Source organism: Camelina sativa, chromosome 17 (assembly GCF_030686135.1).
Source record: "Camelina sativa cultivar CO46 ecotype springtype chromosome 17, ASM3068613v1".
NCBI lineage: Eukaryota > Viridiplantae > Streptophyta > Magnoliopsida > Brassicales > Brassicaceae > Camelina > Camelina sativa.
Window position 1 is genome coordinate 27,963,763 of NC_141896.1, and position 16,163 is coordinate 27,979,925.

A 16,163-nucleotide genomic window follows, 5' to 3' on the forward strand; every position below is an offset into this window, starting at 1 on the left:
GCAGATCATCAGCTACAAAGCAAACCTAGTTTTATCTTTATTTTGTTTTGCCCAAAAAAAAATAAAGCTGTATCTTTATTTTCGTTGGATTATTAAGAATCTTTATTCATCATCATCAAGTAAGTTATATGATTTATTTTGATTGGAATAATCCATTTACTAATCAAAGAGAGAAGTAATAAAATAAAGAGTAGTTACTTATTTTTATATGTTGCTGATAATTGTTTATATTTTTTTTTTGTCATCTGATAATAAATAAAGTCACAACACGAGTTCAAAAAACAAGAAACAAAGACAAAAACCAATGAAAGTAACACTTGATATAGAAGTCAATCGACTCTCCAAGTGAAGAAAAACCCTGAGACAAGGCAGCACCACATAGAGCCATAATCTTGGCCCGACTCTCCGCAAACCCTTCTCTGCCATTACCAATTCATAGACCACCTAAAAACCCATATCAATCCGTACTTGATCCTGCAACCACGAAGGGCCTCCAAGAGAAAGATATGACTGGAGCCTACCTTCTTTTGTAACACTTTTAGCAATCGCCACCGCCACCTGGTTCGCTGATACAGCCACTTGGTGACATTCCCAGTATTCAAAATTTGCTAGGGACAGTTGAATGTCTCTCAAAATGAAAGCGTATCTTGGCCACGCACTTGGATTATTAATTGCGTCAACCACTTCAGCTTTATCCAACACCACTTCCACCCGAGTTATATGTAAGATCTGCAACGCCTCCAATGCCCATAGTGAGCATCGCAAACTTGCTAACATCCCCGAGTCAGAAGCCTGAAAAGCAATCCTTGCATGATGTAATACCTGCCCTTGACAATCTCTAGTAATCCACGCTCCACCAACCATTGATAACTTATTCCTCCATGAAGCAGCAATGTTACATTTTACAACCCCTACCATTGGTCTTCTCCACTTCATTTCAATCATCGGTTGCTTAACACCCAAAGACTTATCCAAAGATTTAAACACAGCTTGAGCCGCAATCCACTGTGAGGATTCCTGAAAAGCTTTGTTCACCACTTCTTGAATATCCATTTGCTTGCCTTGGAAGATAAAGTTATTTCGCCATTTCCATATTCCCCATAACAACCAGGGGATTGTTTGGCTAGTCTCCTCTGGCAGTCTCCCTTCCTGCATCAAACCCATCAAAAACTCCCAATTCTTTACCACATCATGATCCGAGAAACCAGTAGGAGGCAAGGGGATATTCGACACCGCATAAACTTGTCTAGCGACAGGACACTTAAACAACATGTGACAGATAGTCTCCTCCATATGACCACACACCATGCATCTTGTATCTAACACTAATCCCCGCGAAGCAAGCCTCCCAGAAACAGCCAGAGCCCCAGATAACATTCGCCAGAGAAATGTTTTAATTTTTGGAACTGTCCTTACAGACCAAACCTTTGCCTTCAGCGCCGTCGAGTTGATGACATCCTCTGAACGTGGATTATACAAAGTAGGCAGTGTTCTGAGTAACCAATAACCACTCTTAACCGAGTAAGCTCCCGATGCTGTGTAAGGCCATATGTAACGATCCTCCTTGGCATCCGCAACGTCCATAGCTAGGATCTGTTTAGCGTCATCCGGAGGGAATAAACTCTTAACCTTTTCCACATCCCACTGGCCATCAACTGAGGCACGTAAGTCAGCAACCTGCAAGTTCACCTCAAAGAAAGTGTGTAACCGATAGGGTGCACGAGGATGCTTGTCAAAAAGCCATTTTTCTTTCCAAACATAAGTGGATCTGCCATTCCCTATTGTCTTCATTAATCCCTGCTTCATCAAATTTCGGCCATGTAAAATGCTACGCCATGCATAAGAGGGTCTTGACCCTGAACCACAATCCAGAATAGACGATCTCCGAAAGTATCGACTCTTAAAGAACCGAGATACCAGCGACTCCGGGGAATTGAGTATCCCCCACGCCTGTTTAGCGAGCAAAGCCTGATTGAAGTCTCCCAAGTCTCTAAAACCCATTCCACCCTCACCCTTGGATTTACACATGTTAGACCAAGCCACCCAAGCAATTTTCCTCTTTCCCTGGCAGTTACTCCACCAAAATTCGCACATAGCACTTGTGAGCTTCCGACAAAGATTCTTACTTAGTCTAAAGCATGACATCGCATAAACAGGTAATGCCATGGCGATAGACTTAAGTAAAACCTCTTTACCACCTAAAGACAGTGATTTAGCATACCATCCATGCAATCTCTTTTTCAGTTTTTCCCCAATAAAGGCTAAGAGAGCTTGCTTTGAAGCACTCTGGCAAACCCAGATAAGAACCTGTACCACCCTCAGCTGATATCCCTAAAGTCAGTTTAACCAAAACTTTCACTGGGTCTTGCGTTTTACTACCAAAAGTGACGGCAGATTTCTCAAAATTAATCTTTTGGCCAGAGGCTTTGCCATACAGATGAAGACAATTTAGGATCTCCTCACACTCTGCCCTTTTTGCTCTACAAAACAGCAGACTGTCATCTGCAAATAAGAGATGCTGGACACTTGGACAATCTTCATTAAAACTGAAACCAGATAACCTCCCTTGTGCCTTGCTTCGGTTCATAACATGAATAAGTGCTTCTGCACAGAGTATAAACAAGAATGGCGATAGGGGGTCCCCTTGTCTGATTCCCCTCTCCGGTTTAACGAAACCAAAGGCACACCCGTTGATCAGCACCGAGTAGCTAACCGACCTCACACACAACATTATCCATTGCACCCACTGACTATGAAAACCCATACGTAGGAGAAGTTGCTCGAGAAAGTCCCATTCAACTCTGTCATAAGCTTTGGACATATCAGTCTTAATAGCAACATAGTCAGAATTGAACTTGACATGAGTCCGTAGAGCATGCACCATCTCGTGTGCGATGAGTATGTTATCCGAAATGAGCCTGCCAGACACGAACGCCCCTTGAGTCTCTGAGATCAGAGACGGTAGAAAGCGTTTCAATCTTGTGCAGAGAACCTTTGATATGATTTTATAGAGCACCAAACAGAGGCTGATCGGTCTCATATCCACCATCTGATTAGCATTCTCCTTTTTTGGAATTAGGCAAATCTGCGTGTGATTCCAATCTTGTAGGAGAATACCAGTCTCAAAGAATCCTTGGATCTCCTGTATAACATCTTGACCAACCACAAACCAATAGCGACGGAAGAAAGCCCCAGTCCAGCCATCAGCTCCAGGAGCACTATCACCCTTGATATTGAAAGCAGCCTATTTTATTTCCTGAGCAGTAACTGGAGAAATGAGCTGCTGATTCATCATATCATTCACTCGTGGTTCCATCCCTGATAGAAGGTCTTCAAAATCACACGGCTTCGTGGACTTGAAGAGATCAGTGAAATACTCAGCCGCTATGTTACCTTTAGAACCCTCTTCAAAGCACTCAAACCCATTTTTGTCAATCAGAGAGTTGAGTCTGTTCTTTAATCTCTTATAAGTCACACACCCATGGAAAAACTGTGTGTTCTTATCTCCTGCTTGAAGCCAGGACTCACGACTTTTAGATTTCCAATATATCTCCTCCTCCTATATGCAACCGTCAACGCCCATTTAATCTGTCTCAACTTTTGAAAATTAGGATCCAGTTTTGTAGCTTCCTCCTCCAAGTCTCGACGCAAAAGTTGAATCTGTGTGAGAGAGTTAGTGGGGTGAGTTTTCTTCCATCTTGACAAAGCTTTTCGACATCTGACCAACCCATTTAGGAAGAATTTATTTTGTCTCGCATCCTCAATTGTCCATTGTTCTTTAATAATCTCCAATGTTTCAGGCTTATGAATCCACCGCTTATCAAAGATAAATCTCCCACGAAACTTGATCTCCTCACCAATAAACCTAGTGATAATAGGCCTATGATCTGAGCCCATGAGCTCTAAGTACTCTGTTTTGGACCGCGGAAACAGATTAAACCAACCACTGTTTCCAAAACTTCTATCCAATCGGCATTGGACCCACACACCATCTCTTCTACCACCCCAGGACAACTGATTACCACTGCTGGGAACCTCTTTAATTCGACTGCATCTTGCCATATTCCTGAAGGGATAGAATGTGCTCTCCGGCCTTCTTGGACCTCCCATCTTCTCTGAATTATCCATAATTTCGTTAAAATCACCGGTAAGTAACAATGGATCATCCCGTTGAATACCAATGCGAATGATGCGTTCCCATACTTCATCTCTTAGATGTCTTGCAGGATCACCATAGACAAACGTGATATAAAACTCCAGGGCACCTTGGCATACTTTTGTATCAATTATTCGCGAATCCGAATGTAAAATCTCCACCTTATACTGATCTTTCCAAAAGAGAGCCAGCCCCCCCACTCAAACCAACCGGATCAACAATGTGGATATTATCATACCCCATCCAATCCTTCACTCCCAACACATGATCACTGGAGTTTTTAGTCTCCAGGAGGAACAAAAAGTCCGGATAATGCTCACTACACATTTCCTTCAGACATCGAACTGTCGAGGTGCTCCTCATACCTTGACAGTTCCAACTGAGTACACTCATTGAGAACTGGGTGGTTTCTGGAAAACCACCAAACCCGTTTTTACAGCAACAGAATTTTCCCCACCAGAAGAAATCTCTCCACCCTTAGTAGGCTCTAAATGTCCCTCTTGATCTACCTGACCTATCTCAGAAACCCTTTTTAAAAGTTTGGAGGAGACCTCACCATCCTCCAGAGCCTTTCTCTTACTCAGATTACCAGACTGATCATGTCTCGCACCTTCCTGAGATGTACTAATAGCATCACTACCCGAAGTAGCACTTCCCTCTTTCGACCTCCTTTTCCAGGAAGCTTTCCTGCTTGGATTCCTCTTATTGGTGTCCCACGAGTTCCTTGTACCCGCATCAGCTTGACCCATGTGGAAAGTGAGACGATCAACATGACCCCTCTCCATAGTAGTATGCACAACAGATCCGTGCGGAGATGTCCTAGCCGAAATAGTCATATCCTCCTCCCGTTTTTGTGTCAACTCATACGTATTCCCCAGAGAGATATTATCTTCACCCAGTGCAGCGTGTTGATACCCAAAAACCAAACCTTTCCCCTTACCAAGATCCTGTGTAAGGGAAGGAGGAGCCTCTAAACGAAGTAGTGCATTCTGCGCACGTGGATCCGAGGCAATGGAATCTAGAGTTGAACGAAGCATTTGTTCCCTCTGAGCCAGCATTGAAGGATCTCCAGACAACAAATACTTCTTCATTTCAGCTAGCACTTCAGGGGCCACAATGTTAGACTGCTGTGTACTACATGGTACATATGGTTGCTTGACCAGAGGTAAAACGGCATTAGCCAGGTCTTTGGGAAAGAGGTTCTCTCTGTTGACACCCCGGTGTGTTCCTTCTACATCCAGCTTTGAACCGCGAGCATCTTTTACAAGGAAAGGACATTTTTGTTTTTCGTGTGTCAGCCGAAAACAGTGAAAGCAGGTCTTTCGAACTCTTTCATACTCAATATTCACTACTGCAAACCCACCCTTCGGAAGTTGGACTGATTTAGCTTTGATCAACGGGTTAGCGGCACTGAAAATAATTTTGACACGAACAAAAGCATTAAACTGGGATTTCGCCGGATCAAAGGCAATCTCCTTCACATAACCAATCCGCCCCGCGACAGCTTCGATCGTCTTGATCGTCAGAAAGTTAACAGGGATATTGCTTAACCTAATCCAAACCGGAAAGGTCTTGAGGAAATTTTCCGGTGGCGACTCCACCCATCTGTCTACGATCATACCCCACTCATCAAAAGTCCAGAAACCATACTTAAGGACCCTTTCCAAATCACTTTCCAGTTGAAATATGAACTGAAAAGTATCCTGAGACAAAGCTATCCCTCTAACTCTTTCGTATACTCCCCACACTCGTGGCATCTTCATTATCATCTTAGCCATCTTTTGTACCGCCGGATTTAAAAGTCGTCCCAGAAGACTCAGTTTACACTCTACAGCTACACCAAAATCTCCTTCTTCAGTAAGAATCACCGGATTTTCATCAACAAGCGACATCGACCCCATTGCCAGATTCAAAGATGCGTCCATTAGCAGTAGGAAGAGCCCAAGAACCTTTCTCGATTCGAATCTATAGCTCCGAAACCCTAAAAATCTCAAAGGCGGAGATGCTAGACCTAAATCTTTCAAAGGATAGATGGAAATATTTCGCGAATATTCGCCCAAAATCCATTGTTTGAAAAAGATTTTGCAGATCTTTCGATATCCCCAAGAATTCGCAACCCCTAGTTGCCCTTTTCCGGCAAAGGAAGGTTCTTTCCGGCTGTATATCCCACCCTCATGGGATAAAAGAAAGACTCTAAATGGAAAAGAGAGTCCTAAGCTAAAACACATGTTTTCCAAATCCAATAATTGTTTATATTTAATATCTTTTTTCGTTTGTAAACAAGAAAAAAAAAAAAAAAAAAAAAAAAAAAAAAGTTCTAGTATCCCACATCGGATATTTCTTGAAGTGTGATGAGACAATATCTTCTATAAATACCAAATTAGTTTGCTTATTTCTAATTTAACTAGTTCCATAAATTAAGCCTTAAAATTAGGTAACTAATTGAGTTTGTTTTTTTATCAAGTTAATTTATTTTAAAGATTCTAGTTACCATTTAGCTAAACTTATCCATAAATATTAACTGTAAAAAATATATATATTAAAATTAAAAAACAATTGAAAGTTATAAATAATTAAATATTACTCAGACAAAATTATTTTTCATATTATTTATTATAATATTGAATTTAACATCAATTTTTAAATGAGATAAATATTTTCCATTATTTTTGAAAAATGATTCAAATATTTTATATCAATTTAGTAAAATGATGTAAGTCATATATCACTTTTTGTAACTGATGTAAACAAACATCAATTTTATTAATTGAAGTAAATATTTATCTCATACAAATTATTTGCATCAACAAAATGTAAATCATTTATTTGAATGATATAAATTTTTTTTGCATCATTTAACAATGATACAAATATATAAAATAAATGATGTAAATCAATCATCTTTTTTTGTAGTGATATATAAAATAAATGATGTAAATCATTAATATAGCTCCGTTGCTCCTCCTTTCTTTTTTCATGTTTTCTTTTGTTTGTTTGTTTGTTTTTTTTTTTTGTTTTTTGTGTAAATGTTAAATACTCTCTTTTTTTTTTCCTCGTTAGCTAAGTGAAGAGACTACTTGAGAATCGAATTTGGATTCCTTGACCAATCTATTCACATTTATGAATCTCGACTGTCTTTTAAACTATTGGGTTTTTTTTTTTTGGAACAAACATCTTTCAAACTATTGGTATATATGAATTGTTCTTAAAAAAGATTGGGACTGTTCTACTATGACTTCAAAGTTCTAACTATGACTCAGTATTTGGGTCTGTCTCTTAACTCTATGTGTTGCCAACTAGATGTTGGGTACTTGATTGATTTTATTGATTGTTTTGGGGGCTAATCTGTTATCTAAGAAAAAGACTGGACTACTAACTCTTCAAAAGCATTCTAAAGCAGTGGATGTGATACATAATTACATATCATAATATTACAAACTAGTATTAAAAGCCTGTGCGTTGCACATAATTTTTTTGTTTTATTTGTTTAACAATTACAACTGTTAAAATTATGAAAATATATGGGAAATAAAAATGTGATAGAATTATTAAAGAAATAAAAGCTTTTACATCAATAGTAGATCAAAACAATTGCTTAAAATTATAAAGCATATGTAATATACCGCTGGAAACAAGAAATCACATCTTCTTGCAGTGTTCTTACTCACGCCAGATTTGGAGCAAGCTAACAAATGGATTTCTTGCCAACCTCTCAACAGCGGAATGGGATACACTCACGGCACTCATCTCCGACACCACCCTTGATAAGACCTCTCTGCTGTTTTTCAGATACACCCTCCAAGCAACGGTACACTCCATCTGGCATGAGCGTAACAACCGCAGACACGGCGAACAACCCATCTCAGCTCAACGACTAGGCAAACGGATAGATAGGACCATTCGCAACAAGCTCCTTCTGCTTCTGAATTCAGGTCACCAGGACTACAAAGATATCCTAATCTGTTGGTTCTCTACCAAAACTTAAATTTGTCTTCCATGTATTAACATTCAAAAACTCGGAAAAGTTACATTTGATGTAAAAAATAGGGTTTTTTTGATGAATAAAATTTTACATTCATTCAAAAAAAAAATTATAATGCATATGATAGCTGTGTTAAATAGTAATAGTGGTCGGAAAGCCTTTTAACAAATTTCATTAGTTTACCATGAAGAAGACTTCAAGAACATAAAGACTTCAAACTTTGAACTATTGATCGGGTCGTGCAGAAATATGACTTTATCTGCCACATTGGAATTCACAATCAAATGTAACAGAGGCTTATTCAAATATTTATAAAGTTTAAAGGTTTTACAAGGTTTGAAGGGGCTTTTAAAATGTTTTTAAAATGTTTTAAAAACGTATTTATAAAGTACATATAAAATTTAATACACATATAAAAATAGTTTGTGTATATTTTATAAAATATCATATTTTTAGTGGCATTTTAAATACATTTTTAGAAATAGGAGAATTTTGTAAAGTGGTATTAGAAAAGGGATATTCTTAAAATTCTCCCTTATTGTAAACAATAATATGGTGAGTAAGAACATCATAACATTTTTGATATCTTTAATAATAATTTAGCATATGGGTTTTTTTTGAAATTTGTTAAAAAAATATCTTAAAACTTATTAAAATAATCCAAATTTGAGGTGTAACTTTTTATATATAAAATATTTTCCCTCGAAGAAACCTAAGTAACACTGACATTACTTGATATCTAGCGGTTATCATCACTACAAAAAGGTTATTTTGTAACATTTATTATTGTTAATAACAATAATAATTAATCCAGCCGAGTTGCCAGCCTTCTCAACCTACCTAGAAGAGATCATAAGAGAAGTTTTCTTGATTGTCCATTAATTTTAGTTTCTCTTCAAGCTATAATACTAAAGCGGATAATTTGGCTCGTAATGTACAGGTCACACCGTTTTTGAGTTTATTTGTAAACGATGTTCTTTCGCATTGGCTATTTTAAACTAATCAATTAAAGTTGTTGACAGAAAAAACAATAATAATAAATGATGATATTTTATTTTGCATATCATTCAGAACTGTAATAAAAGGAAATATGTTGTTCATAATTGTATCATCGGAAATCTTGGAAATCACAACTTGTTAATGATGATATTTTATTACAATTCTGAATAAAAAGAAATATGTTGTTAATATTTGTATCATCATTGTATCATAGGTTATTCTGTAAAACTTTAATTGGGGTAAGTACAAGTACCATATACTGTAAAACCTCTATAAATTAATAATGTTGGGACCATAACATTTTATTAATTTATAGTGATATTAATTTAATAATAATTATTTTATAGTATAAATTAATAATTATTAGTTTGTAAATATATATTTTAATTGTCTAAATTTTTTAAAATTATGAATTGAGATAATTTTTATCAATATAAGATTAGACTTTCAGATGTTATCAATTTTATGGATACTGGACAAAAAGAGTATCCCGTTTTCGAAAAACAGGTACATCTAAATTATATACGTGAAATAAATGAAACTGAAACCGAATCCAAATTTGATTTAATACTCCTATTAGAAATATTTGGATTAGTTTAGAATAATATACACGTAACATAGCTAAATCATATATTTCTTATAGATATCATGTTTTTCTTCAACCTTCAATCCAATTTATGCATTGTTTTTACTTTAATTCTCTTTTCAAAGAAAAATCAGATCCCCTATATATTAATAGAGAAGCACACTCTTGAAAAAGCTGATGTGTCGCTGCCAGAGAGATCTGTGTACCTTTTAGCAAAATACCCTTAAATTTTATACTTAATTACATTGACATGCCATTATATATTTTTTTTTTTAATTAACTGAATAATAATTAGATATATCCTTATTTCTCACACAAATATAAAAATCACATATTAAAACTAATTAAATAATTACATACAATTTTAAGAATAAATTTCACTAAAATTTACTTACAAATATACAAGTCAAAGTTATATTGATTTCTTAAAATCAATATAAGTTAAATATTCGAAAAAGACTATAAAAACATATCAATTAATATAAATTTAATAAAAATAAAGAACATATCCCCTATATATTAATAGAGAAGTATACTCTTGAAAAAGCTGATGTGTCGCCGCCAGAGAGATCTGTGTACCCTTAAATTTTCAACCTAATTACATTGACATGCCATTATATTTTTTTAAAATAATAATAATAACTGAATAATAATTAAATATATCATCATTTCTCACACAAATATAAAAACCACATATTAATAGAAAAGCACACTCTTGAAAAAACTGATGTGTCGCCGCCAGAGAGATCTGTGTACCTTTTAGCAAAATAACCTTAAATTTTCTACCTAATTACATTGACATTCCATTATATATTTTTTTTTAAATTAACTGAATAATAATTAGATATATCATCATCTCTCACACAAATATAAAAATCACATATTAATAGAGAAGCACACTCTTGAAAAAGTTGATGTGTCGCCGCCAGAGAGATTTGTGTACCTTTTAGCAAAATACCTTTAAATTTTCTACCTAATTATATTGACATGCCTTTATATTTTTCTACCTGCAGCTTAATTGGTGGCAACTTGTCCTGTGAGAAGGTTGTTAAAAGGTCAGGACCAGGGTTCGAGGAACGCCTGGCGCACCAATAACCTACTGGTAGATTAGGATATCCACAGTGATGGGTTAGAATCGATGCCCTGCAGGACCAGCTTAGGATCCGTTGGGACGGCTAGCAGTGGGCTAGCAGGGTCCACGGATGGTCCGTTGGGGCGGCTAGCAGTGAGGCTAGTGGGGTCCACGGGACGGGTTGTTACAATAAAAATCGATTTTTATGTGACAACCTAGGTCAATTGGTGACAGCTTGTCCTGTGGGAAAGTTGTTAAAGGATGGGGACCAGGGTTCAAGGAACGTCTGGTGCACCAATAACCTACTGGTGGATTTGGATATCCACAGTGATGGGTTAGGATCGATGCCGTGCAGGGCCAGCTTCGGGTCCGTTGGGACGGCTAGCGGGAGGCTAGCAGGGTCCACGGACGGTCCGTTGGGGCAGCTAGCGGGGGCTAGTGGGATCTGCAAGACAGGTTGTCACAACAAGTCAAAGTTATATTGATTTTTTAAAATCAATATAAGTTAAATATTCGAAAAAGGTTATAAAAACATATCAATTAATAGAAAGTTAATAAAAATAAAGAACATATCCCCTATATATTAATAGAGAAGCACACTTTTGAAAAAGCTGATGTGTCACCGCCAGAGAGATCCGTGTACCTTTTAGCAAAATACATGTGACAACCCGTCCCGGGACCCCACTAGCCCACCGCTAGCTGCCCCAACGGACCGTCTGTGGACCCTGCTAGCCCACCGCTAGCCGTCCAACAGACTCCAAGCTGGCCCTGCAGGGCATCGATCCTAACCCCTCACTGGGCAAATGGAACTATTCATCCAAATCCACAGTAGGTTATTGGTGCGCCAGGCGTTCCTCGAACCCTGGTCCTCACCCTTTAACAACTTTCCCACAGGACAAGTTGCCACCAATTGATCTGCAGGTCCTGTGGGAAGGTTGTTAAAGGGTGGGGACCAGGGTTCGAGTAACGCCTGGCGCACCAATAACCTACTGTGGATTTGGATGAATAGTTCCATTTGCCCAGTGAGGGGTTAGGATCGATGCCCTGCAGGGCCAGCTTGGGGTCCGTTTGGGCGGCTAGCAGTGAGGCTAGCGGGCTAGCAGTGAGGCTAGCGGGCTAGCAGTGAGGCTAGTGGGATCCACGGGACGGGTTGTCACAATACCCTTAAATTTTCTACCTAATTACATTGACATGCCAATATATTAAAAAAAAAATTAACTGAATAATAATTAGACATATCATCATTTCTCACACAAATATACAAATCACATATTAAAACTAATTAAATAATTACATACTATTTTAAGGAAAAATTTCACTAAAATTTACTTACAAATATACAAGTCAAAGTTATATTGATTTCTTAAAATCAATATAATTTAAATATTCGAAAAAGGCTATAAAAATATATCAATTAATATAAAGTTAATAAAAATAAAGAACATATAACTTATTAAACATATAACTTATTAACATAATCATATAAAACGAAATGTTCTTTTTTTATGTTAGTATTATTACCATAATAATTTAAATAACAAGCTTTCAATAGTTATTATAATTGATTATAAAAAAGTATATTACCCCTGAATTATCTCCAAATCATTAACAGAAACTTAATTCCCAATAAATATCGATTTATGTATACATAAATAAATATAAAAATGACAACAAATTAGGGGATATCATGATGTATGATTATATATATATATATATATATATATATATATATATATATCTAAGTATGTAAACTAATTAATCTCAACATTTAGTGTGATTATTAATTAAAAATGGAAATATTAATAACCAAATAGGAATATATGTTCTAACTGTATATTCATCTATGTGCTATTAAAAAGGAATGAGACAATAAACCTTATCATTATAAATAAACTTAGTACCCAAAAAAATCATAATATATTTAAATTGCGTGATTATTAGATTATGCAAAATTGTTATAGTTACTCGATAAAACATAAATATAAATCTGATTTTTAAAACACACAAAATATATATTACCATAAATTGTAACATTTTATAAATATTTTCTTTTCCACGTTCACATATTAACGGGTGAAATGTGTTCTTACACGAATACGTTTATTTTGGAATTTCATTAATTTTTTCATAATGGTTTTTTGGTAATAATCCGTCATTTATAGAAAATAATAATAAACCAACTAACTCAAAAGATTTAAATAGCCTAATCTCAACTTTAGTGTGATTATTCATTAAAAATGGAAATATTAATAACCGAATAGGAATATATGTTCTAATTGTATATTCATCTAAGCTATTAAAAAGGAATGAGACAATAAACCTTATCATTATAAATAAACTTAGTACCCAAAAAATCATAATATATTTAAATTGCGTTATTATTAGATTATGCAAATTTGTTATAGTTACTCGATAAACCATAAATATAAATCTTATTTTTAAAACACACAAAATATATATTACCATAAATAGTAACATTTTATAAATATTTTCTTTTCCACGTTCACATATTAACGGGTGAAATGTGTTCTTACACGAATACGTTTATTTTGGAATTTCATTAATTTTTTCATAATGGTTTTTTGGTAATAATCCGTCATTTATAGAAAATAATAATAAACCAACTAACTCAAAAGATTTAAATAGCCTAATCAAAAAATATTAAATCAATAAATTAGATTATCTTCAAAAAAATTAGTTTAGAATCTGATTGTTACTAACATATAATAAAATTAAATAATTCAAGTACCGAGTAATTTAATATATGTTGTTATGGTTATATAAGAAACATGCAAAATTGTTATGATTACAAAATAAAACATCATAAGATATGAATTTGATTTTTAAACCACACAAAATACATATTGCAATAAATAGTAATATTTTATCAATATTTTCTCTACCATAAAACCTCTTACACATTCAAAGATTTCACGGGTGAAACATATCTTTTACACGAAAAACGCAGCTTTGAATAAATAAATAAAAAATTTTAGTTTCATATTATGTTTGACACAAAAATATATTAGTTTTATGATAATAATTTGGGTTATTAGCACCCACACCCACTTTATATCAAACTTCTTTCACTTACACCAACTCACCATCCCTCTCTATACTTTCCTAAGTTTTTTGCTTATGTGTCTTTTTTTAATGACCAAACTGCCCTCTCTCCCAAAGTTGGGTGAAAGTTTTTTTTTTTTTTTTTGGACAAAGACTCTCTTCCTTTTCTTTTATTGTACTAGTTATTATCAAAAATTATATATTTATTTTTATACAATAAGTTATGATTTAATTTTTTCTACATTTTAAGATCTATATTAATATATTTTAGATGAACGATTATACATTATGGTACAATGACAACATCAAATCCATATATCTATTGACATGTGGATACCAATCAATTCAGGTGTCCATGACAACGTGTCCATATGGAAACATATTATCGAAGTAATACCTATGAATTTAGAATAGAAGTAATATCCATCAATTCAGGTGTCCATGATAACATGTCCATATGGAAACATATTATCGATTGGGGTTATAGTGCAATTTGTGGATACAATATGTGTTCACATGGATAACTATTTGTAGATATAATATTTGTCAAACTTATTCTAATGGATAACTATTTATGGATACAATATAAGTAATGGATAACACTCACACAACAAAGCTCAAACTTTTTCCCAAATCAAACTAAAACCAATTCACTATTAAAAAGCTCACAAGACCACAATTAATCCGTAAAATCACAATAAACCAAGAAAACCCATATCAAATTTCATATAATCTAAAGTGATAAAAAAGAGATATAAAGATTTCACCTTTTCCGAATTTCAACCATTGTTGGAATGGTTTTTGAAAACTTTAGAAAATGAATGGGAGAGAAAAGAGAGAGAAACATAAACAAGCTTTTCTTTTCCAATGGATGAGCAAAAGCAAAACAAGGAAGAAAAAAATGTATTGTTTGGTTGAATAATTGGGAGGGATGGTGAGTTGGATTTTTTTGTTGGTTGATAAATTGTAGGAATCATTGTTGAGGAAGAAAAAGATGTATTGTTTTCTCTCTCTATAATTAGAATCCACATAGGTAAGTTAATTGGAATATAGTTGGTTTGTTTAGTTTGAGGGGTGAGTGGTAATTTTACAAAAGAAAACTATAGTGATAGTAGAAGGTGGGTGTGTATGTTAATAGTTTAGAGGAAAGTGGGTGTAAGTGCAAAATTTCCTAATAATTTTAATTATAATAATTTTCTTTAAATCGATTTATCCCGCACTATGTATGGACTGTTACCTAGTTTATATTATTTTTATACCTTACACTAGGAGATATTCCGTGCTGTACAACACAGGTCAATATATTTTGTAACGATAATAATATAATAATAATAAACTTATTGTTATATTTCTTTTAAAATTATTTTGTTTGAGATAGTATTTATTTTTAATATTGTAATTGTTCGGTAAATTTATATATATATCTTTTTGAATACTAATTATTTTAAAATATTATTGTTTTTAATTTGTTTGATGTATAATACAGTTTTATATTGCTTGTTTATATTATTTGCATCATTATTTTGTGAAATATTTTGAAATAGTAATAATAATATTGTAATTGTGAGTAAATAAAATTTATGAATTTATCAGCCACATAAATTTAGTTTTACCAATCCGCCAATGTTAAAAATTAAAATACACATTTTTCTTCATAGATTGAGTAATACATCTTTGATTTTAAAAATTCAAATCACAACATATGCAGAAATGTTTTTACATATTTATTAATCATAAGTATTATATGATAATTCAAAAAAATTTGTAAATAAAATAAAAGAAAAATGATAGGAGAACCATAATTTAAAATCTTAACAAAATCTTCTAAATCTAATTATTAAAAGAAATCATATTATCTACTTGGATATAAAATATTTTTTTTTTAAACTTCTGATTGGCCATATATTTTTTAAAAATAAATAATAATTTTCGTCCATAATTAATTATTTAATATATTTTATTAAAATTTTTTGATATATTATTTATATTTAGTCAAAGTATTTATTATCTTTATGAAATTAAATAATTAATCTTTATTAAATATTTCTAATGGCATTTGAATGTAAATTTTTATACTTTTTGAGGTTAGTTTCATATTTGTACTTCTTAATTATATTAAATAAAAGTAGGAGCTATAAGCTTCTAAGGCTGTCCACCTAAGCTTTAAAACAACCAATAGAGATTCAACATGTTACTAATTAACATTTTTAAAAATTTGCAGAATTTTATATATTAAGAATGATTTAAAACAACCTATCAGGATTTGACATGTCATTCATTAACATTTTCTAAATTTCCAGTATTT

At 33.9% G+C, this 16,163-nt stretch overlaps 1 protein-coding gene across 1 annotated transcript; it reads right to left on the reverse strand.

Annotated features, from left to right (window-relative positions):
* Positions 1-329: 329 nt before the first annotated feature.
* Positions 330-3,426, reverse strand: LOC147924393 (uncharacterized). The gene is made up of 4 exons (XM_087496753.1): positions 3,394-3,426; positions 2,308-3,244; positions 469-2,198; positions 330-419 (listed from the first exon to the last, which is right to left on the reverse strand). The coding sequence occupies exons 1-4, from the start codon at positions 3,424-3,426 to the stop codon at positions 330-332; spliced, it is 2,790 nt and encodes a 929-aa protein (XP_087352879.1).
* Between the last annotated feature and the right edge of the window lie 12,737 nt (positions 3,427-16,163).